At 48.5% G+C, this 26,880-nt stretch overlaps 1 protein-coding gene across 2 annotated transcripts in view; it reads left to right on the forward strand.

Annotated features, from left to right (window-relative positions):
* PRKCE (protein kinase C epsilon) overlaps positions 1 to 26,880 on the forward strand; it is a 477,122-nt gene that overhangs the window by 422,945 nt on the left and 27,297 nt on the right. For both annotated transcript variants that reach the window (XM_037066522.1, XM_037066523.1), the window contains exons 12-13: positions 21,737 to 21,875; positions 26,302 to 26,490. In XM_037066522.1, coding sequence (XP_036922417.1) covers positions 21,737 to 21,875; positions 26,302 to 26,490 — 328 coding nt within the window. The remainder of the gene's footprint in view (positions 1 to 21,736; positions 21,876 to 26,301; positions 26,491 to 26,880) is intronic.

Here is a 26,880-nt window from a genome sequence, read left to right on the forward strand (position 1 = left end):
TCAGCCTATGGCCATGAGTCATTCCTCATTCACAGTCGGATTAAATAAGTAGGAAAATCCCAAGTCCATTCCTCATATGATTACTGCCGTAACAAAATGGAGTGTGAGTCAAAATTGGATCATGCGTGTCTTCATTCTGTCCAAGTGAAGAACCTGTTTAAAATGATTAAAACTTATTCGAGGCAAGTTAACCTGTGCAAACAGCACGGCAGATGCAAGCAACGGGGCTGAGGCTGCCAAGCCAGGGCACTAATAACCCAGCAGGTCGGTTCTTGTCCGGTGGGTGCAGGACTTGTTGCTGTATCAGATCGGCAGCCACGCTGTGGCACAGGCAACGCTAAGTTTCCAGGAGAAAAGTACGTGATGCGTCTTTCTTAAGTAAGTGCTCCAAAGTTGCCTACTGTCATGGGAGCCGAGCCCCTCGGCCCACAGAGAACCCTCTGGGTCTCCTCTCCGTGCCCGTGTTCATTCTCAGTCAGCCATCAGATACTCATTAGGTGCCTCCTACATCCCAGGCACTGTGCAAAGCTCTGTGGGAGTCCCTGTGTCCCGGTCCTTCAGCCCCTCTCTGTGCACTTCACTGCCTAGTGGGGGAGACAGACAGATAAGTAAATGTTCATATTTCATTGTTAAGTAAATGTTCATATTTCATTGTCATAATACCATGGTAGGGGTGGTCTGGGTGCCTTGGAACCCCATAGAAGGGGCCCTGAACCTAACTGGGGGAGCCCATGAGAGCTTCTTGCAGGAAGGGTTGGGAGCTGGCCAGTGCAGCGGGGCTGGGGAGGAAAAGTGTGGTAGGCAGAGAGAACGGTTTCTGCGAAAGCCCCAAAGCGAACACTTACTATTCATACCTTTTATTTGGCATTTATTAATACTTAAAAACATATATTTCCCATTTTAATACCATACCCAAAACTCTTTCCTGGTGGAAACTCTTTCTTAACATTTTCAGATCTCCTGCACAGAACCTAGCAGACTGATGTGACTTGAGTAGACAAAGGTACCTTCCCTCCCCTCCCCCCTTGCACATTCGTTCACCCGAGTGGATGAACGCTGCCGTCACTTGCTGTCCCAGCCTCTCCTGGAGCTGGTGGGGAGTGGAATTGCGCAGAGGCAGCAGGTGCCGGACTAGGGAGAGGGGCGTCACTGGGGAAGATGGAGTGAGGTGAGGGAACACTCCAGATAGTGAAGTCACACCTCACGAATGTAGTTTTCTTTAAAAGTTTTCCCATTACAGTTGACATTCAGTATTACATTTAGTTTCATGTGCACGGCATAGTGTTTTGACATTCATGTAAATTACGAAGGGATTCCCTGGTAAATCTAGCGCCCCCCTGGCATCATGCTATTGATTACAGTAGCATGCCTATATTCCTTCTGCTGTACTTTACATTCCTGCAACTACTACTACTCTGTAGCTGCCAATTTGGGTTGCTTATAATCCCTTCAACTTTTTTACCCAGCTCCCAACCCTACTCCCGTCTGGCAACCATCGAAATGCTCTGTGTATCTCTGAGTCTGTTTCTGTTTTGATTGTTTATTTTGTTTTTTAGATTTCACATATAAGTGAAATCATATGGTATTTGTATTTCTCTGACTTAATGCACTTCGCATAATACCCTTTAGGTCCATTTGTGTTGTTGCAAATGGTAAGATTTCATTCTTTTAAAAAAAATATTGTGATTGTTTATTTTTAGAGGGGGGAAGGGAAGGAGAAATAGAGGGAGAGAAACATCAATGTGAGAAAGAAACAACAATTGGTTGCCTTTCGTCTGCACCCTGACTGGGGATTGAACCTGCAACCCCAGTTTGTGCCCTGACGGCAACCTTTCACTTTGCGGGATGATGCCCAACCGACTGAACCACAGTGGTCAGGGCTCACTGTTTTTTATGCTGAGTCACATTCCATTGTATATGTGTACCACCTCTTCTTTATGCAATTGTCTATCCGTGTACACTTGGGTTACATCTCTATCTTGGTTATGGTGTATAAAATGTCCTTATTTGTCTCTTGTCTTGGGATAGCCTTTGTTTTAAGGTCAATTTTTGCCTGATATGAATATTGCACAGAGAGGGTTTTTTCCATTTTCATAAAGCATCTTTATCCACCCCTTTAACCCTCTGTCTGAGCGTCCACAGATCTGAAGGGGTCTCGGTGGGCAGCCTGGGTGCGGGTCTCATTTCCCTCTCCACGCAGTCGCACCATGTCTCCTGACTGGAGCATTTAGTCCATTTAAGGTAATTATTGATAGGTTTGTAGTTATTGCCGCTTTATTATTCATATTTTGATCCCCCCATTCTTCATAAAGAAGTCCCTTTAACGTTTCTTTCAGTGCAGTTTTGGTGGTGATTAACTCTTCTCGGTTTTTCTTATCTGAGAAATGTTTCTTGAGGCCCGGTGCTCAGGGACTTCTCTGTGAGCTCCTCTGAAACATGCATGGTGTTGAGCTTTAGCAACTAGAATCGGTCGTGCTATTTTAAGCCTCTAGACCCTTACCCTGGGAGGTGAGGGGCCAAGTACAGAAATAGAACTGAGGTCCAGAGAGCGTGCTGACCAGGGCCTTCCTGGTTAGCTCGGCCGCTTCACTTTCTTTATTTGCTTCCAGGTTTGTTCAGCTCAACGTCATTGATCCTTGCCCTTAAATAGTTTGTCATTGCTACTTCACACATCACTGAGACCCTGGGTTCTTAGAGTCCTTTTAATACACTGTCCCTCAAAATGATGCCTCCAGGTTTAAACAATATGTGTAATGTTTTCTCCTTTATTTGAAGTTGGAGTAGAAACAGCTGTATAGATGCATTTTTTTTGAAAAAAAAAAAAGATTTATTTATTTTTAGAGAGAGGAGAAGGGAGGCAGAAAGACAGGGAGAGAAACACTGATGTGAGAGAGATACATCGATCAGTGCCCTGACTGGGAATCAAATTGGTGACCTTTGGGTTCACGGGCCAGCACTCAGTCCACTGAGCCACATCAGCCAGGGCTTTTTTTTTTTTTTTTTTTAAGAGAGCACTAAACCAGCATCCGATCCCAACCTTTCAGCTTCTGGATGTTCAAGGGTCATGTCAACATTGATTGGCTGGCACAGCCTGTCCCAGCCTTCTCTTGGAGTACAGAGGCCTAATGCAGTTGGTGTTGCTGGTTCTGCTGCCCTTGGCTGCAATTCACACTACTGGCCTTGCCCTCAGCCAGTGCTGTATGCATAGTAGGTGATCTACAGGCACTTGCAGATGTGTGATGGCCAGCAGGGCCTCCCCATTCTCAAAATACGCCAGCCAGGCTCCTATGTCCCAAGTCTGTAAACCTCTGACGGTGAGTGGTTGTTGTCATGGGCAGCCTGCTACCACTGGTGTGCAAGGAGTTTTCAGACTGGCCTGGGACCTGGGGTTCAGTCCAGGGTCTTGGTAGTAAGCCGGCTCGGGCTCACCTGCATAGACAAGGAACTTGCTGAACAGAGATGGGACAGGCTGCAGATACAATGGGCAAGTTGAAAAGTGAACAGGAAATGGGCAGGGGCCAAGGGGGCTGGACACAGCCATGCCTGCTACACGTGAGCACGGAACGCCAAAGCCTGGTCAGCTCACAAGTCCCTTCAGCTCCATGACCAGGGTCACGGGGAGTGTCAAAGTGGCCGAGACTCGGTGTCTCACGCCCTTTCACAGCTCGCCCACTGAGGTGCCCGCCTCGCCTATCCATGCCGACATCTGCTACAGCGGGAAATCAAGGTGAAATCAAAGCGGCCACCACCCTGTAGTTCCGCTTATATGTCCCCTGCTGGTGGTGGTGGAGGTTTGCCATTGTGTTCCTTCCTTACCGTGCCACTTGCAATGTGGTCGGTCTGAAGAAACAGCGCATGTTCAAATGTGTTTGTGTGGCAGAAAGTCACTTTGTGGCAGGTGAGGGAGGAGTGTGAAAGTGGCAGTTTGAATATGATCACATTTGGAAACTGCTCACAAGGGGGCATTGGAACCATTTGTCAAGTGCCCACTCTGTGCTGGAACTGTGAGAAAGTCTTTACATATCGTCTCATTTAAGCATCACAGTAGACCTTTGACGTGAGTATCGTTTTCCCTGTTTTACGGGTAAGGAACCTGAGGCTCAGTGACACTCAGTCACTGTGTTCACATCTCGCTCGTAAGTCAGAGCAGAGTAATCTTCAGACTCAGGTCTGTGAGACGTCATAGTCCCCTGCTCCAGCTCAGGTGTCGAAGCGTCACTCACCCCTACATGCCATCATGGAAAGTCCCTGTTTGGGGAAATGTTCAGCTCATCCTTGTGTCCTGGTCTCTAACCAGTTTTCCTAGATCTCTGGTTGAGCATTAAAAATAAGATTGATGAGCCAATGAAATGTTATTATTGAGAAGTTAAAACTGATGCACCTGAAGCCCTTCTGGGATGGAAGAGTGGGCGGTCCTGCAATGAGACCACTGGAGCAGGTGGAGTCAGTACTTGCCCCTGCTAGTACCTACCATGGGCCAGGCACCGTGGACCTCAGGAGAACACAGGCAATGTAGCAGGTGTGGGTCCTTCTTCGAGAAGCTCCCAGCTTCTCAGGCAGTCCTTCAGTGCCTGTTGTCTCCACTGCCCAGTTTAGACACATGTAGGGGTGTGGTTATAAGCTTCTTCTGCACGGCGCACATCTTGGCTCCCCACCCCCATACTGGCTGTGGGCCTCTCTGCAAGGGAGTCACCCTCTGTGAGTCTCAGTTTTGTCAGTGATAGGAATAGCCACTGCAGAGAATTTTTGAGAGGTGGGGATCATCCATGTGTGGACACGGGGTGTACTAGCAAATACTAACGAATGCTGTCATCGAGCACAGTGGCATGTTGGTTTTCCCCTTGTTTCACCTGTGAATGGAAGAAACCAGTCTTAGAATTTCTGTTCCTTGCAGTCATCTCACAAAGGCCGGGGCATTTAGCAGGTGTCACTTACTGGAAGAGAACACGGACATGGACTAGAGTTAATCCCAGCCTCAAGGTTCATAGCACTTTCCTTCCTTAACATATTATTTATCATTCTGCTGACCGATTGTCTTTTCCTATACTAGAATGTAAGCTCCATGAAGGCAGGGAATGTGTTTCCTCCATGTCAAGAACAGTACATGCCACCGAGTAGTTGCTCAGTAAATATTTGTATGCATGAATGAATGGCATTTCCTATGAAAGGGAAATAAGCTGGCTTGAAACCTGTGGGCAGCCTCTGCTCTGGAACCTCCTGAGCCCTGGGGCTGACCGTCCCACCATCCCATGGGTCACCAGCCAGTCTTGGGTTCTCGTTGGAGGCCAAGCGCAGGAAGCCGCCTGCGCCCCGGCTCCAGCCAGCTCACCTGCAGGACCCAGGCAGAGCTTTGCAGACTGGCAGCTGCTTAGTTGAGTGTTGTAAGACTCACTGGGAATTGCTGCCATTTGGATTTATGATTTTAATTGTTTTTTAGTTTATACTTGTGCCCTGCAGTGATTTTCCATTAAATCAGAACATTTATGCTGCAGAAAAGAGCAGGTATGGTTGCGGATATGTATATCTTAACAGCTAATCTCTGGCAATAAACTGCTTGACAGTCATCAACAGATTAGGAAATTGACATTTGTTTAATTAACCTCCATTTGGGGCTGTTAGCACACGAAAATATAGGGGGTTTTTTAGCCTAAAAAGATGATGGATTTTATATTTGTGTATTCTAAGTCTTCAAGAGTGATTGTTGCTGTTCTTTTTATCTCTGTTAGCACGAAACAGTAGGTAAAAAATCTGTTGCAAATTTGGGAAGAAGCCAACACCAAACGTAATCCAAGACATCAAACTTTGGTTGATTTTACGTAAAATATATACTATAGCTACATGCATTATACTATGTATACATATATTACAAAAAGTATAAATGCACATATACAAATACTTACACTAAATATCTGTCGCAAATATTAATGATACTGAGTGCTTTATCACATCTACTTTATTATATATATATATATATACACACACACATATACATATACATATGAGCAATGCATAACTCTTAACACCTCTATATATTGCCTATATTAACCATACTGTGTATTTATTACATATGTGGACATTTACTATGTATGCCTTATTACGTATACACACAATCAAGTTGTATGATTAGTGTATGAGAGAAAGAAAGATTGAGAGTCGTGTGTTGCCTGGGCTCATCCTCACTGCACGTCAACTGCTTTATTGCATATACACTTCTCATATACAGGCAACACATCACTCACATTTCTGTGTGGCTTTACCTCTGCATATTAATTATATATATTAACTATCTATGCAAAATGAAGTGCACATTTAATGTATAATGAAGTATGCATGTAATAAAGTACCTAATATGCTTAATGCAATAGAAAGACGTATACAGAGAGCGATGTTGAGCGTTACGTGTTGCCCGGGCACAGACAGTGTGCTACCCACCTTTTCAGTTTGCAGCAAAGCTTCAGCTGGTGCCACAGCACTTACTAAGTACACTCACCGATCGTGCTTTATTTCAGCATTGATTACTTGGAGGACGTGTCTGACACAGATCTGACCACCAGCCAGTTGCACGTCTCTCTGTTTAATTGGGTCAGACCACTTGCTCTCTGGCTGAGAGCTGTTTCTCTTGCAGACCTCATCTGTCTCCATCTGGTCAGGCTCATTTGCTTGGCCAGCTGGGCTACACACACACTGGCTTCCTTAAAACCCAAATTAAAATATATACTCTATACAGGTAGCAATTGCTACTTGTCATGGGCCTGCAGGGTAGCTCGAGATTGGTAAAGCGATACATGTCTGCTCTGTTCTGTGCATACATCCCCATGCCCTCGGTATACTTCCATGACCTTGACCGTGATTGAAAGAGATTTCCTTACCAGTTTTTCTCAAAGTAGAGATGGGTCAACCTTAAGTATTTTTTTTTCAATTGAACCTAACTAATTACTATTTTATCCACATATATGCCCAAAAACCTGCTCTAGGATAAAATGCAGCCACTGATTTCTAGCAGAGTCAAGGAACAGACAGCACTCTGAATTTGAGCTGGATGACATAAAAAAAAATCCCAGTCTTGCCTCAAGAATGGTCATGGGTTAAGGGGGAAAGAAAGGAAGTGGCTGAATCAGGTTGGACTTAGAGGTGGGAATGAGGGAGTGGCCACTAGGGGACCCTGGAGGGGACCCAGATGGCCTCCAACCAGGATTTGAGAAGTATTATTGAAGCTGTGCCCACACCCCATCTCCTCCAGTAATTCTCCCCAGTCTTCTGATCAGCGTATACATCTGATCAGTATACGCAGGTTCTCTGGAGTGAGTTGCATATCAAGCCATAGTGTCCACCCTAGCTTCATGACATTGAACAGATTTGCAAGTTATTCAGAAGGGCTTACCACTTGGGCAGAGTGATTTTTAAGAAAAAGAAGGGGTGACCTATCCAGAACACAGCCTTCCCCTCAGATGGAGCTACCATATGTAGGCAGTGCCAGGGGCAGCAGGCAGAAGGCAATGGGCTGGTGGAGTGGGGAGACAAGGGCTCAGGAAACTGAACTGTTGTTGAGCTGGCGCATACGTGCATGCACCAACCTGGAGCAGGAGGAGACGCCGCCAGGTCCTGCTTGGTTGGAGCCTGGAAGGCGCCAACGAAGAGACCATGGAGCTCTGTTAGGTTTTTTCTGAATGGGGGGTCTTCTTACAAGGAGAGGGCTGCTGTTTTGTACAAGGGCACATCTCCCTAATGTCACTGACAACTGTGGCTTTCTTTTTTTCCTTGTCCCTCCTCCCCATCTTTCCCATTGGCGGGTCCGAAGTTTACAGTATTTTACTAACACTGTTCCCTGGGCAGACCCTGGCACGTGATACCTGTATTGATCGGGAAAGTCTCCTCTTAAAAAACACCATTACTGTTATTATTATTACTAAATCAGAACCTCACAGCATGAAGAGAAGATATCGGTAAATATAAATAAGGACAAATAACTCTGTTTCCCTTGGATAGAAAGACCTCTGAGCTGCTGAGTCAGCAAACTCAACAGCAGGTCACGTGGCCTGGGGTTGCCACTCCCCCCTCCTCAGGCTTCCTGGTCACCTATCAGGTTGGTCCCTTGCAAGTCCTGGCCAGGAAGTGTTAGACTTGCTCACAGATCAGCTCTAGCCCCCTCTTTTCTCATGCTGTATCTTCACACTCCTCAGAATTTCACCCACGCTCCTTAGTTCTCCATCCCAAACCAGGTATCACCACCTGCTCCGCATGTCCAGTTAGATGTCTCCAAGGCACCTTGGGCTCAGAATGTACGAACTGAACTACTGGTAGACCCCTGCCATCCCTCGCCAAAAACCTGGCCCTCCCTTGTACTTAGTAAGGTACTTAATATGAATATTCACATTCATCAAGTGGACCAACGGAAGCTCTCTTTAGCTCTAATCCTCCTTGTTTTGTAAACTCTACCAGAATGCGTCTGCTCTGATGAAAAACAGGGATCTTCTTAACCTGCCTGATGCACATGGACCTGTGTATTCTCCCTCTTTGTCCGCCGTAGGCCTAACCCCATAGACACGTGTGGGCATGAGCATGACCCTAGACCCTTCCCTGGCGGCACGTACATGCGCACACATGTGTGCGCACGCTCACATTTCTGATTAGCTGAAAATTACCACACAGTCTTAAAGCAAATACCTTCAGTGGCCAAATTAAACAAATACAAATGTAAGACTTCTTTTTTTAAGAATAATAAAATCTGTTCTCTGTCCCCTCAGAGGTCAGTCCGTTTCAGCTTCCTGGCCTTGCATAAGGCCTCTGATATCCTCCATAACTTGGGTGACCCCCACTTTACAGGAAGACGTGCTTCCCTACATCCCCCTCCACTCATGTGGAGCTCCATTTGTGTTCCCTCAGCTCTTTATCCAGGCTGGGGTGACCTTCGAGGTGCTGACCATTCTCCTAGCACGTGGCTCCTCGTGTGGCTAGACATGGAAGACCTATGCTCACTACTTTCAGCAGCTTCTCATCCTGACAAAGGAGCCTGACTCGCGGCTTTCTGGCCTCCCAGCCATAATCCTGGGCCCTGCATAGGGTTCTATAATCTCTACCAGGCTCCAGATGCACCCCCAGAAAGGTTACTCTTGGTTCTTTTGCTGCAGTGGCTCCTTCTGCGATGACAGAATGCTGGCCGCCTTTCTAGCTGCAAATCACTGGGCCCAAAAAAGGCGAGCCCAGCAGCCCTAGCCTTCTAAGGGCAATGGTGGTGTCCTGTCTGTCCCTCTGGTATAGAACTTACCATCCCAAGTATTCGTGCCTCACACCCCACTGCTCCTGCCAGGCACCTCCTTGAGGTTAGGGACCGTGTCTTCTCTCAGAGTGTCCTCAAGAGGTGGTGGGACAACAGACTGTGAGTGGTAGCACAGTCAGTGTTGTGGAACATTGCATAGTAGGGCCAAGTAGGCAATGAGTTAGTAGTTGTAATCATGCCATTAACTAGACCGTCATTAAAATGTACTTGATACAGATCCTTCCCATTATCTTATCCAGACATTCAATGAATGTTGAGTGTCAGGCACTTTTGCAGGGCTCTGGGGACCAAGCTGTGAACTTGAAGTTGCGGTCCCTGTTCTCATGAAGCTCACTAAAGAAAACTCGGGGGAAAAAACAAAGTAATTACAAATTGTGATCACTACTCTAAACATGACTGAGATTAAAGTAAGGGGCTAGGGCAGGCAGTGGCGGGATGGGCTGGGCACAAGAGGCTCCTTTGAGGAAAGGGTCTGGAGACAGAGACTGAATGCTGAGGAGTCTGTTTTCCAGAGAGAAAGAACAGGGATGTGGCAAAGGTCTCAAGGCAGGACAGTATTTGGTAAGCTTGAACTGTCCAAGACCCCTGTGGCTGGATGGAGTGGGACAGTGGCACCAAATGATTGAGAAAGGACCAGCCCTAGAGCTAGAGTGAGGCATGTGAGTTCTACTCTGACCACCACGGAAGCTCCTGGAAGTGAGCAAAGGGATTCTTCCTGGGTGTATTGGGAGCAGGGATTAGAAGATTCAAGAGAACATCAGGTTCAACTGCCTGTGATGGTTTGGGCCTTAGTTTTTAATAGTTTTTAACAATATGTTTTAATACTTCCATATGTTATCTGAAAATGTTTGTTCAAGTCATCTGGCTGCCTGGGGCCATGATGCACAAATCCCCTGTCTCCTCAGTCAGTCAGTCCTTCATCCCTCTGACCAACCAGTATTGAGAAGCTAGGGCGCATCAGACAAGCGGGCGTCCTAGGCCCTGCCCTCACGACTCCCTGGTGGAAGGCGGAAACTCACAGTGGGGCCTATGCCGGAGCGGTGGTGCAGGAGACAGCCTTACCCATCCGGGAACGCCCCCCACCCAGTCCCTCGGGCCCCCAGTGTGGGTTGTGAGGGGGGTGTGCTGAGGTATGAGAGTGAAAGACCGGACTGGTGGAGAGCACAGCGGCAGCTCACACCATTCTGGGAAGCGTGTCCGTGGGTCATCATTAAAGAATGCGAGCAGGAGGAGAGCTTCATCTGATTTACCCTTCGTCTAAAATGCCTGCTGGGCCATGGTTTGCTGCAAAGTGGGAGAGGAAACATTTGGTGTGCGACAGCCAGGATTTCACGTTCAAGTTTCACGGACTCCAGCTGCCTTTGCTTCCCAGGATCCTGGACGAGAAGCGTTCGTGGGGTCTGACTCATCCGGACACCTTATCTCATATTTGAGGACATTAACACTCAGAGAAGTGGTTTGCATGAGGCCATGCTGTCCTTAGATCCAGTCCCACCACTGAACCCCAAAATAGCCATTTCAAGGCACCAGCTGATACATAGCCTGGAGAGGAATGGGGGCCCTGGGCGTAGTGCGATGACAGGCAGGCAGGGCAGCCCACCACACTTGGTGGGGACACAAGTCAAGGCCCATTTCCCATCGGTGGAGGTCAGGTTATTATTCACAAGTAGGAAGGAGAAGAATTTACTTGAATTGCTGTGGGGAAAATAAGTAATTGGACAGCCTTGCCATCAGATAAGTTTATTCTGCCGCGATGCCCAGTGTTAATGCGCAGGTGTGGTTCCAGGCTGTTTGTGTTGGCTGAGGATGAGGATGCTGCTTCACACCTCGGGTTTCCAGCTGCCGCCGCAGTGGCTGAAGGGCTGCTGTATTCAGACGAGGGGTCATCTGTTTGCTCAAAACAGCATCACTAACTTATCGGTTACATCTTCTAACCATGCTGCTAGGAGTCAAAGCCGTCGCCCCGACAGCATCAGCTGTGTTCTCAACCGCACACAAGGGCAGGAGTGTGGAAACAAACTTTTTTCCCCTCCTCAAGCACCCAGGCAAAGCGGTTACAAGCATGGGAGTTGATGTGAGGCGGAGCTGACTCCATCACTCGCCACCTGTGTGCATCCTGGGCCAGGTGGGTAACCCCCACATATCCTTCCTCCTCACTGTTTAGGGGGATAATGATAGTGCTACCAGACTCATAGGCTATTTGTGAGATTAAATGAGATAAACCGTATAAGAGACTTAACACTGAGCCTGACATACAGAAGCATTTGGGAAACAAAAGTTATTATTTTGCTCCTAAATGATTAAGCTCTTTCTATTGAAAAGCTTGGAGCAGGATTTCCCTACAGATTGGCCCACGGGGAAATACTACCATTGACTCTCCGGCGTCAGCCCCGCAATGGAGAATTTTGAAGTCGGTTGCCTTGGCTCTGAAGCAACTTGGACTTTTCTGTTTGATAGAGGGGCGTGCACTGCCTGTTCCTAGGCTTCTCTCCTGCCATCCTGCGTGGCCTGGGTGGGATCTGCGTGATCTGGTGTTCCTCGGAGAGGGAGGAGGGGCCATGCAGAGAACCCCTAGTGGGGGATGCGGACATTCACCACAGCGTTGGGGGTAGTCTGTGTCAAGAGGGGAATTGTCTTCCTCCTGAATTTGTCGTTGGATTTACAAAGGTGTTGGGCAGCATCTGCCAGGAGAGCCTGGTTCCCACGTGTTGTGGCACAGTCGTTCACCAGTCTCCACTATTGGTCCAAAAACAAGCCGTTTCTTCATAACTTCCCCCGGGGCCTGTTCCCTGGTGATCCAAATACTTGGCATCTGCAAAGTCATATTTCTAATCTTTTATCTGTAAGTAAATGGAAGAATTGGCTGCCGTTTGTGTGGCACTCGGGCCTGAGCACTGTGGCGTTCATGTTCCAGAGGAGTCCAGCGTGCGAGGGGGCGAGAGCTGTGAGAGCTGGGGCCTGGGCGAAGAGACCGGGCCTTGTGGGTCTCTCTTCCTTCAGGGCAAGTGTTCAGGTCAAGCAAAACAATTTTTCGGTTTTTTTCTTGTGTGTGAAGGCTGTCACGTGTGCCAACCCCTTGCTAAATGCTGTACAGTTTACGGGGAAGAGTTTTCTGGCGCTTATTCTTGGAGACTCTGCCATCCAGTTGGGAAAATTAAATTTTGCAAATGGAAATGGATAAATTCTTGGATGAGACCACTGAGGTGCCATTCAGGTCCCCCCTGAAGTTCTGCTCTGTGAGTTGTGTGCCCCCCAAGTTCTTCATCTGTAAAGTGAGAGTGATGATACCCCCTGCCCAGGACTGTTGTGGGCAGTAAGGAGATAAGGCGAGCGGTGCTGCATGGTAAGCCCCGGGGCACCAGGGCAGACAAAAGCCGCTGACCAGAGAGAAGGCCACAGAAAGGCCCGCAGAAAGGCCACACTCACAGTGCGGCCATCCCAGGTCTGAGAAGTTGGCTGGGATCTGGAAGCTGTCAGAGCAATCCTGACTGGTAACACCTGTGCAGCTCCAGCCCCACTCCCTACCCGCCCTGCTTTTCTCTCTCCCCTGGGGCCCTTAGTGTTCCCTGCAGTATCGTTCCCTAGGCCCAGAGGAAAGGAATTCCTGATGTTCTCACTGGGCTAGACTGAAATTCTCTCTCTCTCTCTCTCTCTCTCTCTCTCTCTCTCTCTCTCTCTCCCTCTCCCTCCCCTCCCCCCTCTCTCTCCCCACACACCCCCTTTCCTTCTCTCTCCCCTTCTCATTCTCTCTCATTTAAGCATCATTTATCACTTTCTTCCATGTGTTACAATTGCCTATGCTTTCTGTTTTTCATCCCACAGTGTCTATCTTGGTGGCTTATCCACAGTAGAAGGTAGTAAGTATTTTTTAAAAATTAAAAGGCCGTTAGGTGTCCAGTGACTCGCCCTCATGAGGGGTGTCCATTTTAAGAAACGTGACTGTTGAGGATTGCTAGAGAGGGCAGGACTTCCGAGGCGACTCCTGTGTATCGGGCCTTTGCTAGAGCTTCACCTCTTGGCTGTGAGGTTATCCCCACTTTCTAGATAAGGAAACTGAGTCTCAAAGACGGTTTGGACTGGCCCAGCCTCCTCCAGCGAGTAAGTAGCAGAGTTATGATTCTGCCTCCAAATTCCTCCACTTCCCATCTACACAGCAGGAAGAGAGGGATTGGGGGGCCACCGGGCCTTTCAGATCACAGACGTCAGCTCCGACAATGGCTTGTGCGTGAGCCAGACACTGAATGAGACGCATAGCTAGCTGTGAGGGAAGGGCATTCTTAGGAGCCGAAATGACCCATGATTCTGGAGATATCAACAGTTGATCTGTTATCACACTGAAAGTAAACTTCTGTTTAAAGCAAAAGTATCATTTGACCTACCACTGCTCTTGCAGGAAACCGTTCTTCCCTACCTCACGGAAAACTCATTTCGGGGCTCCTTGCTTTTACCCCCGAAGCCCCCCCGCCCCTTTCCCACCCCAGTAAAACAGCACAGTTGCTCTTAGAAGATAAGCTTTTCTCTTTCCTTCATAAAATTAACTGCTAGGTCTTTCCTTGCTGCAGGTTTTATAGAATTGCTTTTTTTTTAAGGTACATTGTTTGGGGAATCTCCCCTCTTGCTGTCCTTTGAGTTTCTGGAAAAGGTCTGTGCTCCTACCCGAAGGGAGCCATGGTTATACCATGCAGCCCCTAGACTGGTTCTTCTGTGTCAGTGACTGTGACCTCCGGCCTCTGGATTCCCCTTCTCACCACGAAGCCTCCCTTTCCCAGCCCACGGGAGTGTGGGTCCGATCAGCAGGGAGAGGTTTCCAACGCATAGATTTTTCATTTGATCTGAAAGGTGGTCACGGGTGGTCACATGGAGTCAGTCTCTCACCAGCCAGGCAACCTCGTGACTTTCCTGACAGTCAGGCCACAGCTCCCAGGTCCCTGTGTGGCCCTGTGATCTTGACCAGACTGTCCTGGAGCCTTGGTCACTGCTTGAGGCCTCGATCAGAGTTGTCATCGCCACTGTGCACCAGGACCGAAGGCATTGCATCCTTGTCCAGGCAACAGGGCAGAGGAAGGAGAGAAAAGTCAGAGCAAGGTTCTTCTTTTTAAGGAGACGTTCATACATCTGATTGGCTAGAACTTAGACACACAACCACAGCTAGCTCTGAAGAAGGCTTTGAATTCTAGCTTGTAGCTCCATCGCTGTGCGCATGGCTTTAAAAAAATTCTCTTACTAAGGAAGAAAATGAGAATGGATATTGGGACATCAGTCTGCCATAAAATGTAATAAGATATGTATAAGACCTATACGAGAGAACTTTAAAACCTTCCTGAAGGACACAGACAAGACTTGTGCAAGTAGACAAACAGTATTATTGGATGGGAAGGCTCAACTTCATAAAAATATCAATTCCCCCGAGTTAATTTATAACACTAAACATGTTCCCAATAAAATCACCACCAGGATATTTTTTAAAAACTTAGACAGATGATTCTAAAGTTCACATGGAAAAATAAACAAGCAAGAGTAGCCTGTAGTTTTGAAAAAGAAGAATAATAAGGGGACCAGCCTTACTGGATATTAAAACATTATAAAACTGCCCTGGCTGGTATGGCTCAGTGGACTAAGTGCCAACCTGAAAACCAAAGGGTCACTGGTTCAATTCCTAGTCAGGTAGGATGCTTGGGTTGTGGGCCAGGTCCCTGGTGGGGGGGCGCCTGAGAGGCAACCACACATTGATGTTTCTTTCCCTCTCTTGTCTCTCCCTTCCCCTCTGTCCAAAAGTAAATAAGTCAAATCTTAACAAAATTTTTTTTAATTTTAAAAGGTATGATAAACCTGTGATAAGTTTAAAAGTGTGCTAAAGATCAATATTGGAGAAGGAAGAGTATAAAAATAAATGCAACATACATGTGGGGATCTAGCACAGGTATTTGATAAAGGTGGTGTTTCAGTCAATGAGGAAAAGATACAGACTGTTCACATATGGAACCGGGACAGCTCACAGAGTTGGATCCATACTTCACACCTGTATCAGCACAAATTCCAAGTACATCAAAGACAAGCTTATTAAAAGCATCAAAGTACTAGGAAAACCTTGGGAGTGTGCTTTTATAACTTTGAAATAGGTATGCCCTTTTAAATTAAGACATAAAACCCCAAAGACCATAAAAACAAAACATCAACTCAATTACATAAAAACAAATACCAGCGTGGCAGGATCACTGTAAGCAGTGTTAAAAATAAATGTCAAAACAGGAAACTAGGACAAATACAATTTTTAACCTACACCAAGTTCATCCCTAATATAGAAAGAGCTTCAGAAAATCAATAAAAAACAAACACTACAAAAGGAAAGTGGGTAACAGTTCACAGGGAAAAAAAATATAGAAAATGCTCAAACTTATAGAGAAACTTTAAGCAAATACTGAGATACTGTACTGCCAATGGAAGTGTAGGTTGTTCAGCCTCTAAGAAGGTAGAGTGTCATCGTCTGTTGAAATCCACATTCTTGTGCTATGAGATTCAGAAATTTCTTTTCTAAGACGTGCGTACAATTACCTTCATGTATATGTACAATGTGATAGACAAGCCATTCACTGCAGCCCTGTCCGTATAGCACAGCATCGGGAATCCCCCAGTGAATGTGGTGCTGTATGTGCAGCCATAAAAAGAATTAGGAGGCTCTTTCTGAGCGGACACAGAAAGATCTCTGCTAAAAATTAAGCGGAAAAGGTAAGACATGAATGAATGAATATAGTGAGCTCCATCCAGTTAAAAGGGGGTACGTGAATGCTGGTATACCTCATTTTATGGCACTTCACAGACATCGGCTTTTTACAGATCGAAGGTTTGTGCCAACCCTGCCTTGAGCAAGCCACTTTTCCAATAGTATTTGCTCACTTCGTGTCTCTGTGGACACATTTTGGTAATCCTCATAATATTCCAAACTTTCTTATTATATTTGTTATGCTGATCTGTGATCAACAGTCTTTGATGTCACTTGGGCAAGACCCTCCCTGAGCAAAAAGATCACAGCTTGCTCAGAGTTCAGGTGATAGTTAGCATTTTTAGCAGTGAAGTATTTTTAATCAAGGTATGTACATTTTTAGAGACATATTTCTGTTGCACACTTAATAGACTGTGGGGTGGTATAAATGTAATTTTTATATTCTCTGGGAAATCAAAAAAAAATTGTGACTCACTTTATAGTGGTGACTGGACTTGAACCTGCAACATCTCCAAGACACACCTGCATACCGTATTTTCTGGACTATAAGACACACACCCCCAAATTTGGGAGTAAGAATGATTATTAATGCTGTTGTTGAGTTCTGTTTTCATTTACATTGGTGGAATATGTTATTTATGTTATTAAATATTTTACCACATTTTTTGCTTCAACATTTTTTTTCTATTTTCCTTCTCTAAAACCTAGATGTGTCTTATGGTCCAAAAAATAGGGTATATCCACACTGTCTCATTTATGTACAAAGCGTGAGCAAGAGGAGGCACAAAGGTTAAAGAAAAGCAGTTGCTTTCAGGGGAGAAAGGAACAGATGCAGCACAAAGAGTATATACTGTATGGCCTTTTATACTTTGGATTTTATGAATATGTGAATGCACTACCTATTGAAAAAATTACATGAAATTATTAATAGGGAAACTTAATAAGCAAAGGCTAGTCACTTTGGCTCATATACAGGGAAAGAGATTTGGCTGCCTTTTCCCCCGTCACTATTAAAAAAATGACCCCACTCCTTCGAAATTTCCCCAGGCCTCAAAAGTGCCCTGACCTTGCATCTCAGAACTGCGTAGACAGGAATTAATAGCTGTCCAGAAGCCCTTCTTTGCAAAGCTGTCCGTCAACAAGTTTGACAAGTACCTGCTCCGTCCCTGGCCACTCTGAACTCTGAGAGCCGAGCATCATGGGAACTCTCAGGAAGGAGACAAGACCCCTCACCCTGCTCTGCAAGCTGGGCCTCAGAGCGAGTGAGGCTGGGAAACGTTTGTCCCTGACCCCTTCCCAGGGGGAGTTTGAGGCCCCTAGTGAAGAGGCAGCACTTACAGCCTCTTCCCAGCAGTAGGAGAAGCACATGGCAGGAACAGGAAGTAGAAAGTCTGAGGTCCTGGGGTGGCTGTGCTGGGAAGGAGAGGGGAGGAACCAGGAGGAGACCATAGCCCTCAGCCAGCTGGAAAGCAGGCAGAATTTCTGGGATGCCCCCTTCTTTCAGCAGCCCTCACCCCTATTCCTAGGTAGGGAAGGGCATTTTTCCTCCTGTTTTCTCCGTCTGAGCAAGCATGGCCCTGGGCTTCCCTAGGCTCTCCCACCCACCAACATCCCACTCAGGAACTCACCAAGAGCTCGGGACCAGGCAGAGGTCGTCCATTGGTATCAATATGTTTCCTTTTATTGAAACTGAAGACCCCCAGAGGAATAATGTGCTAGGGAAGCCCTTTCTGGCCCCCAGGGGTCTTTCAGTCTTCACTAATCTTCCTATCACAAAGGAAAGGAACATAAGTCACTGTCTTGGAGCTGGGTTTTGTGTGGGGAGTTGGAGTTTTTGGGAAATACATACAGCAAGGGGGACCTGGAGGGAGTGACTCACGGCAGGATTTCAGGCATCAGTGGCAGGACAGTGGGAAGTAACTGAGATAGGATAGTGAGAAACTGGGAGAATTCTTTGGCTAGCAGAACAGGGAAATCGAGCAAGCTGAACACAGTGGCTTAGCAATTTACAGGCAGGGGCAGATCGTCACCAGGGGGAAGGCCCCTGGTGCCTGGCAGGGGGCAAAACAGAAAACAAGGACCTCACCCCCTGGGTAACTTCTCCTCCCCTGGCCCTGACTCCTCCCTGGAGACAACATCTAGGCCTCAGCTGTGTCTCAGCTCCAGGCCCAGAAAAGCAGAAGAACCGGGTGGATGACACCAAGACCCACTGCAATGACTAAAGACACTGCCCTTCCACTGACCAGTCAGTGGAGACCATGACCCTGAAAGGGCACACCTGGAGGACTGATGAGTATTCTGCTGAAACCCTCCCCTGAGACCTCCCCTAAGACTCCCACCTGCAAGAGAGAGAAAGAAGCCTCAAACAAAGGGCCCAGTGTGCACTTTCCCTGTGGGGAGCAGCCCGTGCCGTTCCCTTCCTCTTCTCCCACTTCTTTCTTCACAGGCACGTGTCTCCTTAACTCTGAAGCAATGGGCATCTGGCAGCTTGTCCCAGGCTGATCCCCTGAACCCATCTCACAAGCCCCCTTTTCTCTGACTCCCAGTGAGCTGAGGCAGCCCAGCCCAGACTGTCCTGTGCTAATAAGCTCTTCCATGTTTTACTGTCCTCATCTTTAAGAAGTGTATCCTCACAGTCACCTGAGTCATGTTGTGAAATCTTTCCTACATGAAGTCAAGAACCTACACACTACAGCTGGCCCTTGGCAGATCCATTCAGAGTCAGGCCCCTGTCTGGTAACAGAAACCTTTGGCCTGTGACCTCCCTTCACCAAACAGGGGTAGCTGCTTGCTGAGTATTCTGAGGTGGCCACCCTGGGCCTTCAGCTAGAGCAGCTTCTTCCCCCAGGGAGGAGGGAGCAGGAAGCAAAGGGATGTTATGCATCTGGCCCAGGACAAGGAAGAGCAAGAGCTGGGGAGAAATAAGACTTTCTACCTCCTCTTATTCTGAGTAGGATCCCTGAGCTGAAGGAAAGGCTGAGCCTGATTGGCCAGAAATGCTGAGTCTCAATTTTCAGAACAAGGGCAAGGTTCAGGCTGGTGTGGAACTTATGAATGTATTCCATTCATACCAATTAGAACCAGTCTTTTCTATGACATACCAAAGGCTTTAAAAGGGAGTACTCTGAGCCCTGGCTGCTGTGGCTCAGTGGATTGAGTGCTGGCCTGCAAACCAAAGGGTCACTGGTTCAATTCCTAGTCAGGGCATATGCCTGGGTTGCGGGCCAGGTCCCCGGTGCGGGGGCATACAAGAGGCAACCACACATTGATGTTTCTCTCCCTTTTTTTCCTCCCTCCTTTCCCCTCTCTTTAGCAGTAAATAAAAAAAATCTTTAAAACATTTATTTTAAAAAAGAGAGAGTACTCTGAGCAGTGGCACTCGGGTGGCACTTTGTGAAAGTGGCACTTTTACACCAACTTCTGGAGCTGGGAACCAGAGTTAGGCTCCTAATTCCACCAGTGCCCTGTCACCTTACAGAAATCACTTACCTTCTTCCAGTTTCTGTTGACTTATTTCTGCCACAGTAGTAGCTGAGTGTGCTCTTCCTAGCCCTCGGTATTGTTCAGAACAGGAATGCGGTTTGTAGGCCTTGGTGCTTTCCCCACGGTGGTGATTTATTGTTACTATTATGATGAGCGTTGCCATGTGATCATTATACCTGCACTTGGGTCTTGGAAGGGCAACTCTAGGTTAGAGAGTGTAGGGGGCCGTAACTCCCTGGACCCATAGGCCCACCTCTCAGGGACTCCAGCATTTGCCAGTGGGCAGACAGGACACCTGGTTCCCTCTAGCTCAGTTTCCTCACGAAGGAAGTGGGTATAACAGTATACAAGACCTGCTGCTTTTCACACACACACATACACACATGCAAGCCTAGAAACAGAATTGTATCTGGTCCAACTTAACTGATAAGGTAACAGCAGCAAGGTGACCTCACCAGGACCAGGCCACAGCAGTGATTAAAACCCAGGCCTCCTATGCTGGAGCCAAGCTGGTATTCATCTCACTGCTCACCACTCCCCCAGCCAAGGCTGAGCCCTGACCACACACAGTGGCCCGACGGGGGGGGGGGGGGGGGGCNGCTGGGGGGGGGGGGGGTCAGGGACCCCAGTCACAGTGACTAGCGCTGGTTGGTCTCACTGTTCTTTCTGCTGTTCGTGAGCATTTGCTTAGAGCAACATGTTTTATGTGCTCTTTTCTCAAGAAGTCCCAGCTGTAAATGGATTGGGGCCATGGGTGCAAGGCAGACAGGCCCCAAACGCTTCCTGCCCCACCTTTGTTTGCACGCAGGCCTGGATTCCTCAGGGGAGGAGTTAAAGTCCAGACGCCAGCAGGCTTGGGAGAGTCCCTCTTGCTCTGTGTGCAGGACAATGGGCCTTCTTTGCAAAACCCCCACCCCCACCCACAGTGGATGGAGGGACTCCATTCAAGAGTCTAAGTCTTTCTGTGGGACAGGTCTCAGGTTTGCAGACTTGGTTGGGAATTCCTATCCAGAACCCTAGATTTTATACAAGATCTTACACAGCCCCACCCCCACCCCCCGCCAGATTGTAACACAGACCATGGGGGAGCTGCCCTGGTTGACCCACCTGCTACTCATGCAGCCAACCTCCTGGGCACTGGAGGTCCTGGTTACCACAACCCGTGTGTCTTCCGTCCTACCCCAGGCCCTCCCCTGACCCAGCCTCTCTGTCCCTAGAAGACGGGTCTCACAGTACTCGGTGCACTGCCCTCAGTGTGAATATCAGACCCCTCTTCCTGGCATTGGAGGCTCTTCAGGGTTGCTTTCAATACGCCTTTCTTGCGTCACCGTTCACCGGGATGCAGTTCTCTGGTCTCCTCACTTCCTTTTGCATCTACTGTGTTGGCCTTCCCCTCCCTCCCACCTTTTTTTTAAAGGGCATTTAAGTAGGTAGTAGGATCAGATGTGCATTTTTAATAGAACACTGAGGGGTTTTTCAAGAGATTTTATTTATTTTTAGAAGGGAAGAGAGGGTGAGACACATTGATGTGTGAGAGAAACATCCATCAGTTGCCTCTCCTAGGCACCCCAACCAAGGGCAGAACCTGCCACCCAGGCAGGTACCCTGACCAGGAATTGAACCAGCAACTTTCGCTTTGCAGGACAATGCCTAGCCATCTGAGTGACACCAGTCAGGGCTCAACTTTTCTTTCTCTAAACCTTTCATCTATCCAAGCTTCTCTGGAGAGTCATTGTGTCCTGGGAGCCCTCCTGCCCGCACCAGCCGTCAGTGGCCCCCTCCTGAAAACCAGCAACTTGCATCGGTGGTGCTGTGTAAAGTGGCTTCTGATTCTTACGTGGCTTCTATCTGACTCGTTAATGTTCACGTGTGTCAGCCTTGTTCCTCCAGGTGATCCACATGGTTAGCTCATGAAGGCCGGGGCACAAATTGCTTCTTTCTCTGCATCAAGGCCTAAATACTATGAGTTTCAGCACATGCGATAGCTTCAATAACCAGCTACTAACTTTGATCTATTATGCCTTAGCAGTCCTGGGGGTACGGAAGCTCCTCCCTCATGTTGGGGAGCATGGAGGCAGCTTTGGGGGTTGGCTAATCATGGGCAAGAGACCTGGACTGAAATTGGTTGCTGAAAGGTCAAGTCTCCTCAAGACTTTGCTTTCTGTAGCAGATTTCCCTGAGATGTGCACTCGAGATGAGTGAGGAGTGTTGGGACGAGCGAAGCATTAACCATGTGGTCCTGGCCTACCTTGCAGGGACTTGAAACTGGACAACATCCTTCTGGACGCGGAAGGCCACTGCAAGCTGGCCGACTTCGGCATGTGCAAAGAAGGGATTCTGAACGGTGTGACGACGACCACATTCTGTGGGACTCCCGACTACATCGCTCCCGAGGTAAGACCGTGTGCAGGGCCACCTCCTGCTGCTACCACAGCCGAGCCTGGTGGAACTGGGGGAAGGCTCTGGGAACCAGGAGGATCCCAGGGAAGGAAGGCTTGCTGATTTCTCCATTAGGAAGTGATGGGGGAACGAATGGGGGAGCGGAAAGTAACGGGCAATTCCCCAAATCTGAGCAGGTCCTCCTAAATAGTTCTTTTATTCCTGTCCACAACTGCCCATGAAACTGGGATCAAGAGAAATGTGTGGACTCGTACCATAGTTTTCACATCTAACCTGAGTAAAGGAGCACCCTTGGTAAAGGCTATAATTTGCCTACAGTAGAACCAGGAGTAACTGCCCATTTCTAGTGGGGTGGCAAATCCACAGAGAGCGCGCACAGGATCCAGGAGGAGGAGGAGATAAACTGCCTCCTTATAAATGGAGATCAGAAGTGTTCGCGTGGAGCCTCACCCGTGGGTTGCCTCTTGTGAAAGTTACCCAGATGCTTTGTTCATCAAAAAGAGTGGGTTGGCCTCACGTTTCTCTAGCTCAAGCTTGCCCAACTGAGAGATACCTAGTGTGATAGGATTTTGATTTAAGACGTAGCCTATCATACGTCCTTTATAAAAATGGTCACGACACGTGGAAGATGGGAAGGGAGTGCCAATCCCTGTTAAGCGTTGCCCGTGGCGGATAGGTGTGTGTCAACACACTTGGATTTCATTTCCTCTCGGTGGGCATTGTTTGAGCACCTGCTAGACGCAAACCAATGTGGGCATACAGAATTGACTAAGACACTGGTCTCTCTCCTAAAAGAACGTTTGGTCTAGAGGGAGTGACAGGTAAGTAAACAACTAATTAAGTAGAATCAATAGGTACAAAATACAAGATGGTATCCTCAAGGATCACGGAAGGCTTCTGGGAGCATCTGGTGAATGAATTGAGTTGTAAAAAATTAGCAGGATTTCCTTTGGTGGTGGGGGTGGGGAACATTCCTGAGAACAATAGGGAGGACTGAGTGGGGGTGGGGCAGGGGGGGAGGTTCAGCATCCCTGGGCTATGATTCCTTTAGGACAGGAGCTGTTTCTAATCTGGGTACTTCCTGGATTCAGCGCACAAATCCAGGTCTTAGCAATGGATTGTTGAATGAATAAACGAATGAGAACTTGGGACACTCCAACAGGAGCAGAGATGAAGGGATGACAACGTTCTTGGTCTTTTTGAAGAAAGGAAAACAGTGGAGCTAGAACGAAGGACTTCCTAGTGGTCTTAGCGAGGAACGAGCTTAGAATACAGGACCAAAGAAGATGGCCTTTATCCTGGAGGATCTGAGGACCCATTAAGGGCCTCTCAGTATAGAAGGTTCATAATTAGACCAGTCTCAGGAGGAAGATGGGCAACAGCAGTGTGGATCAGAGGACGCAGTGAGAGGGAAGGACAACTGAGAGACCTCTCACACAGACATGGAGGGGCCTGGGCAGGGTCAGAGAAGTGAAGATCAAACAACAGGTAAATTCTCCTTAGCACATCTACTTTCTAAGAAATCTGGAGAGATTTCAGCCAGTCTCTCCAAATGTGTTCCCTTAGCAGGAATACTAGGAATGTAACCTTTAAGAAGAAGTCAGTGAAGGCCAATGGGCCCTGCTTTTTCAGTATCTTCCTCATTCACCCTTTACCATCAGAGTGCTGGTTCCAGTCCCTCTGAGCTGATGCCAGAGGCGAAGGGTTGATAGCCCAGTGCAGTAGTTCAGGACCCAGCCCGAGACACACGTCTGCTTCCTGGTGAACAAAATGCCCACACAATGTTCATGAAAGGCCATCCCCTGGCGAGACTCACAGTGAACAGCTCTGGTCTCCGTCCAGGAGACCGAGACACTCTTCCCTCCCTTTCCAGACTTGCACCCACTGTGCATACTCACATCTGCGTGGGAAGTGGCTAATAATCCGTGGTCTTTCTGTAGGCAAGTTACAGCGGATAAATGTATGGTTACCTTTATCAAGCGTTACGGGAAGATTAAATGGAAGTGTGACTCTAAAGCCTTGAGGGCAGCACCAGGCCCATAGCAGGCGCTGGGTGACAAACGGTGGCTCCACCGTTACCGTTGTTGCTGGTTGTACAGTCAGGTGGGAAAGGCATAGACCTGAGTATTGAGATCCCAGGACAGACTTGACCACTAATGCCCACGTGTGACCTTGATCACATGGTTTTCTTCATCCTCAGGTCTTTACCTTTCACAATTCCTGCCTGCCCTCCGCACCTCACCAAGCTGTTCTGAGAATCTAATGAGATTAAAGCATGGAGCATGAATAGCTTCAGAAATCATAAGCCTCTATTCAGGACAAGGAGTTGTGAGGTTGCTAACCCTGAAACCTCTTCCCGAGGTGCTCGCTGTGCCCCAGGGCCTCTCTTCCCACCATGTGCCCCTGGCCAACCCCACCGCACCCCCTCCTTCCTCCATGCCCACCCCCCCCCATGCCACAGGAATGGCTGCCAGACCCAATGCCTGCCCTTCTCATCTGCCCCAGCTCTGACGCACACAAGGGGTTGGCTGCTGCCCTGGGCGCCCTCCCATGGCGTGTGAAGCCTTGCCCTTCTCACCAGCTCCATCGCAGACAAGCTGATTAGAAAGCAGATCATTGGGGCCAAGCCTAAAACCAATTTTACAAAAGATGCCACCCAAATGGGAAGGCCCTGGAAGAGGCTGGGGGGAAGGTGGGCAGGGCCACTTTGTGGTTCCTACAGCACCATCCTGTTTGAGCACACACAGGCCACCTGGAAGCTACCTCCCATCACCCTGCTGAGGCATAGAACTCAGCTATGCCACCTCCTGGAGGCCGGAGGGTGGCCACCTCAGCACTTTGAGTCCCCTGAGCCAAGAAGAAAAAGGAGGTCCCCCCGAAAGGCGCACACAGCGGGCACCTGTGGCAGCCAGTCTCCTGAGTGTTGGAACTGGGCTGGTCACAGTGGGGGCTCAAAAGAATGTAGAGCCCCCACCGCATGCTTAGTTACAAGCACCCTAGATTGAGAGTTAACCATGAAAAACGTAACTAAAATCATGGTAGTATGAGGAGAGGTGCCTGCAGGTTTTAGGGACAGGTAAAGGTCTTAGGATAGGAGAAAGACTGGGGAGATCCGAGAAAGGTTTCTGGAGGAGATGGGTGATGATCATACCCTGGGAGAACAGAAAGTGGTGGTCCTTTCTGTTCTGTAGTGAGGCAGGTTGAGGCACTGGGTCTTTCAAGGTTGAGGGAGGCATTGGCTTTGGCTCTGGAACAGAACAGCATTACTGGCCCCTCATGACAGTGGAGCCTGCAACTCTGACCTCCAACAGAGGCCACGTGCTAACTCCTGGGCTAAGAGACAAAAGATCCTCACCAAACACATTGCTAGCCCCAAATAATTTAGAGTTGGCTATATTTGCTTATATTCCTTTTTCATTATAAATTCAAAATATTTCCAGAATGTGTTTTTACTCTTTTCAAAATCCTTCTACCCGAGTCTTTTTGTTTAATCCCAAGCAGTCTGTAACCTCCAGAAGGCTGTGTGCAGTAGACCCCAGAGAGCTCATATACTGGGCATCAGCCTCCTCTTCCCTGGCTGTCTTGAAATCTGAGAACTGAGCTAGAGACTTATTCTGGAGCAATCTATCTGAGAAGTTACCTGTCTGAGGTGTCCTGCATGCTATAATAATTAGACATGGCCTTTGCCATTTTTGGCACCTGCCTGAGGCTTTATAGAGGCAGATAAGTGAGGGATCCATCAGCAAGCGATGTGGGAATCCTGAGAAACATTGGTGATGATGTTTCTTGGAAGTCGCTTCTTGGAATAAGCCAGAGCATAGTGGTCCTTTTTGATGAGAACACGAAAGAGTGGGGAGACTTATTAACTACAGCTTCTTTTCTGAGAGCACAGCGCTCAGGTAAGCGCATACTGTCATCATTTAAAGACGACTAGGATTCTGCTCACCCTGCCGCCCAGGGAGCCATGCCTCGGACCGAGTGTGAGACGGGCAGCCTGAACTTCCTGTGCGCAGTCACTTGCAGCTTGCTTGTGTTGCTTTGATTCTGCATCTTGCTTCTCTGACCTCGATTTTAATGTCAAAAATAAGCATTTTTTTAACTTAGCCATAAATCAACACACGTCGGGAACTTCATCTGGTGTTCAAAGGAAGAAACAGTGAGTTGTCCCCACAGGAGCTCAGACTGGGGACTGACTTTGGAGAGTTGATAGCTGGTCCCCAGCATAGTGACCTAGTGTCTCCCAAACTCAACATTCACCGCGTTTGCCGATGTAGAACCTGACTTTATGTAACACAGGGCTCCGCTCTGGAGGAGCAAGCTGGAGGTGAAGGCGTGGTTCTGCCTGTGGGCGCCCGTGCCACGGGCCTGGGTGTGGGCGGGAGTCCTTGCTGGGCTCTGACACTGCCTGTTCCCCGCACAGATCCTGCAGGAGTTGGAGTACGGCCCCTCGGTGGACTGGTGGGCCCTGGGGGTGCTGATGTACGAGATGATGGCCGGGCAGCCCCCCTTTGAGGCGGACAACGAGGATGACCTGTTCGAATCCATCCTCCATGATGATGTGCTCTACCCCGTCTGGCTCAGCAAGGAGGCCGTCAGCATCCTGAAAGCTGTGAGTCGTTGCCTGCGCCGCCATCTCTCTCTCTCTTCTCATCTGTCTCTCTGTCTCCCTGCCCGCCTCCTCCCTTTGTCCCTGCCTCTCCCTGCCTCTCCCTGCCTCTCCCTGTCCCACCTCTACTCATTGCTAAAGGGAAGGAGTGGAGGGCAGTCAGCACTGGGAGCCTGGGCCGTGTTCTGAGGGCTGCGGCCGAGAGAGTGGGGCCTCGGACGGACTGCTCTTCTGGCGGAAGAGGACAGTGTAGTCGTGCCTCCTGGGGGGAGCTCTGTGCACATTGGCGAGCTCCTGTGAGGGCTCCAGAGGAAGCAAAACCAACCCACGCCGCGCTGGGATCACCCCTGCCACTTCGGCTCTGGGGCTGGACCCTCCATCCAGACCTGCCCC

This window comes from Sturnira hondurensis, unplaced genomic scaffold (genome assembly GCF_014824575.4).
Source record: "Sturnira hondurensis isolate 20B ecotype Veracruz unplaced genomic scaffold, ASM1482457v3 Scaffold0016663, whole genome shotgun sequence".
NCBI classification, from domain to species: Eukaryota; Metazoa; Chordata; class Mammalia; order Chiroptera; family Phyllostomidae; genus Sturnira; species Sturnira hondurensis.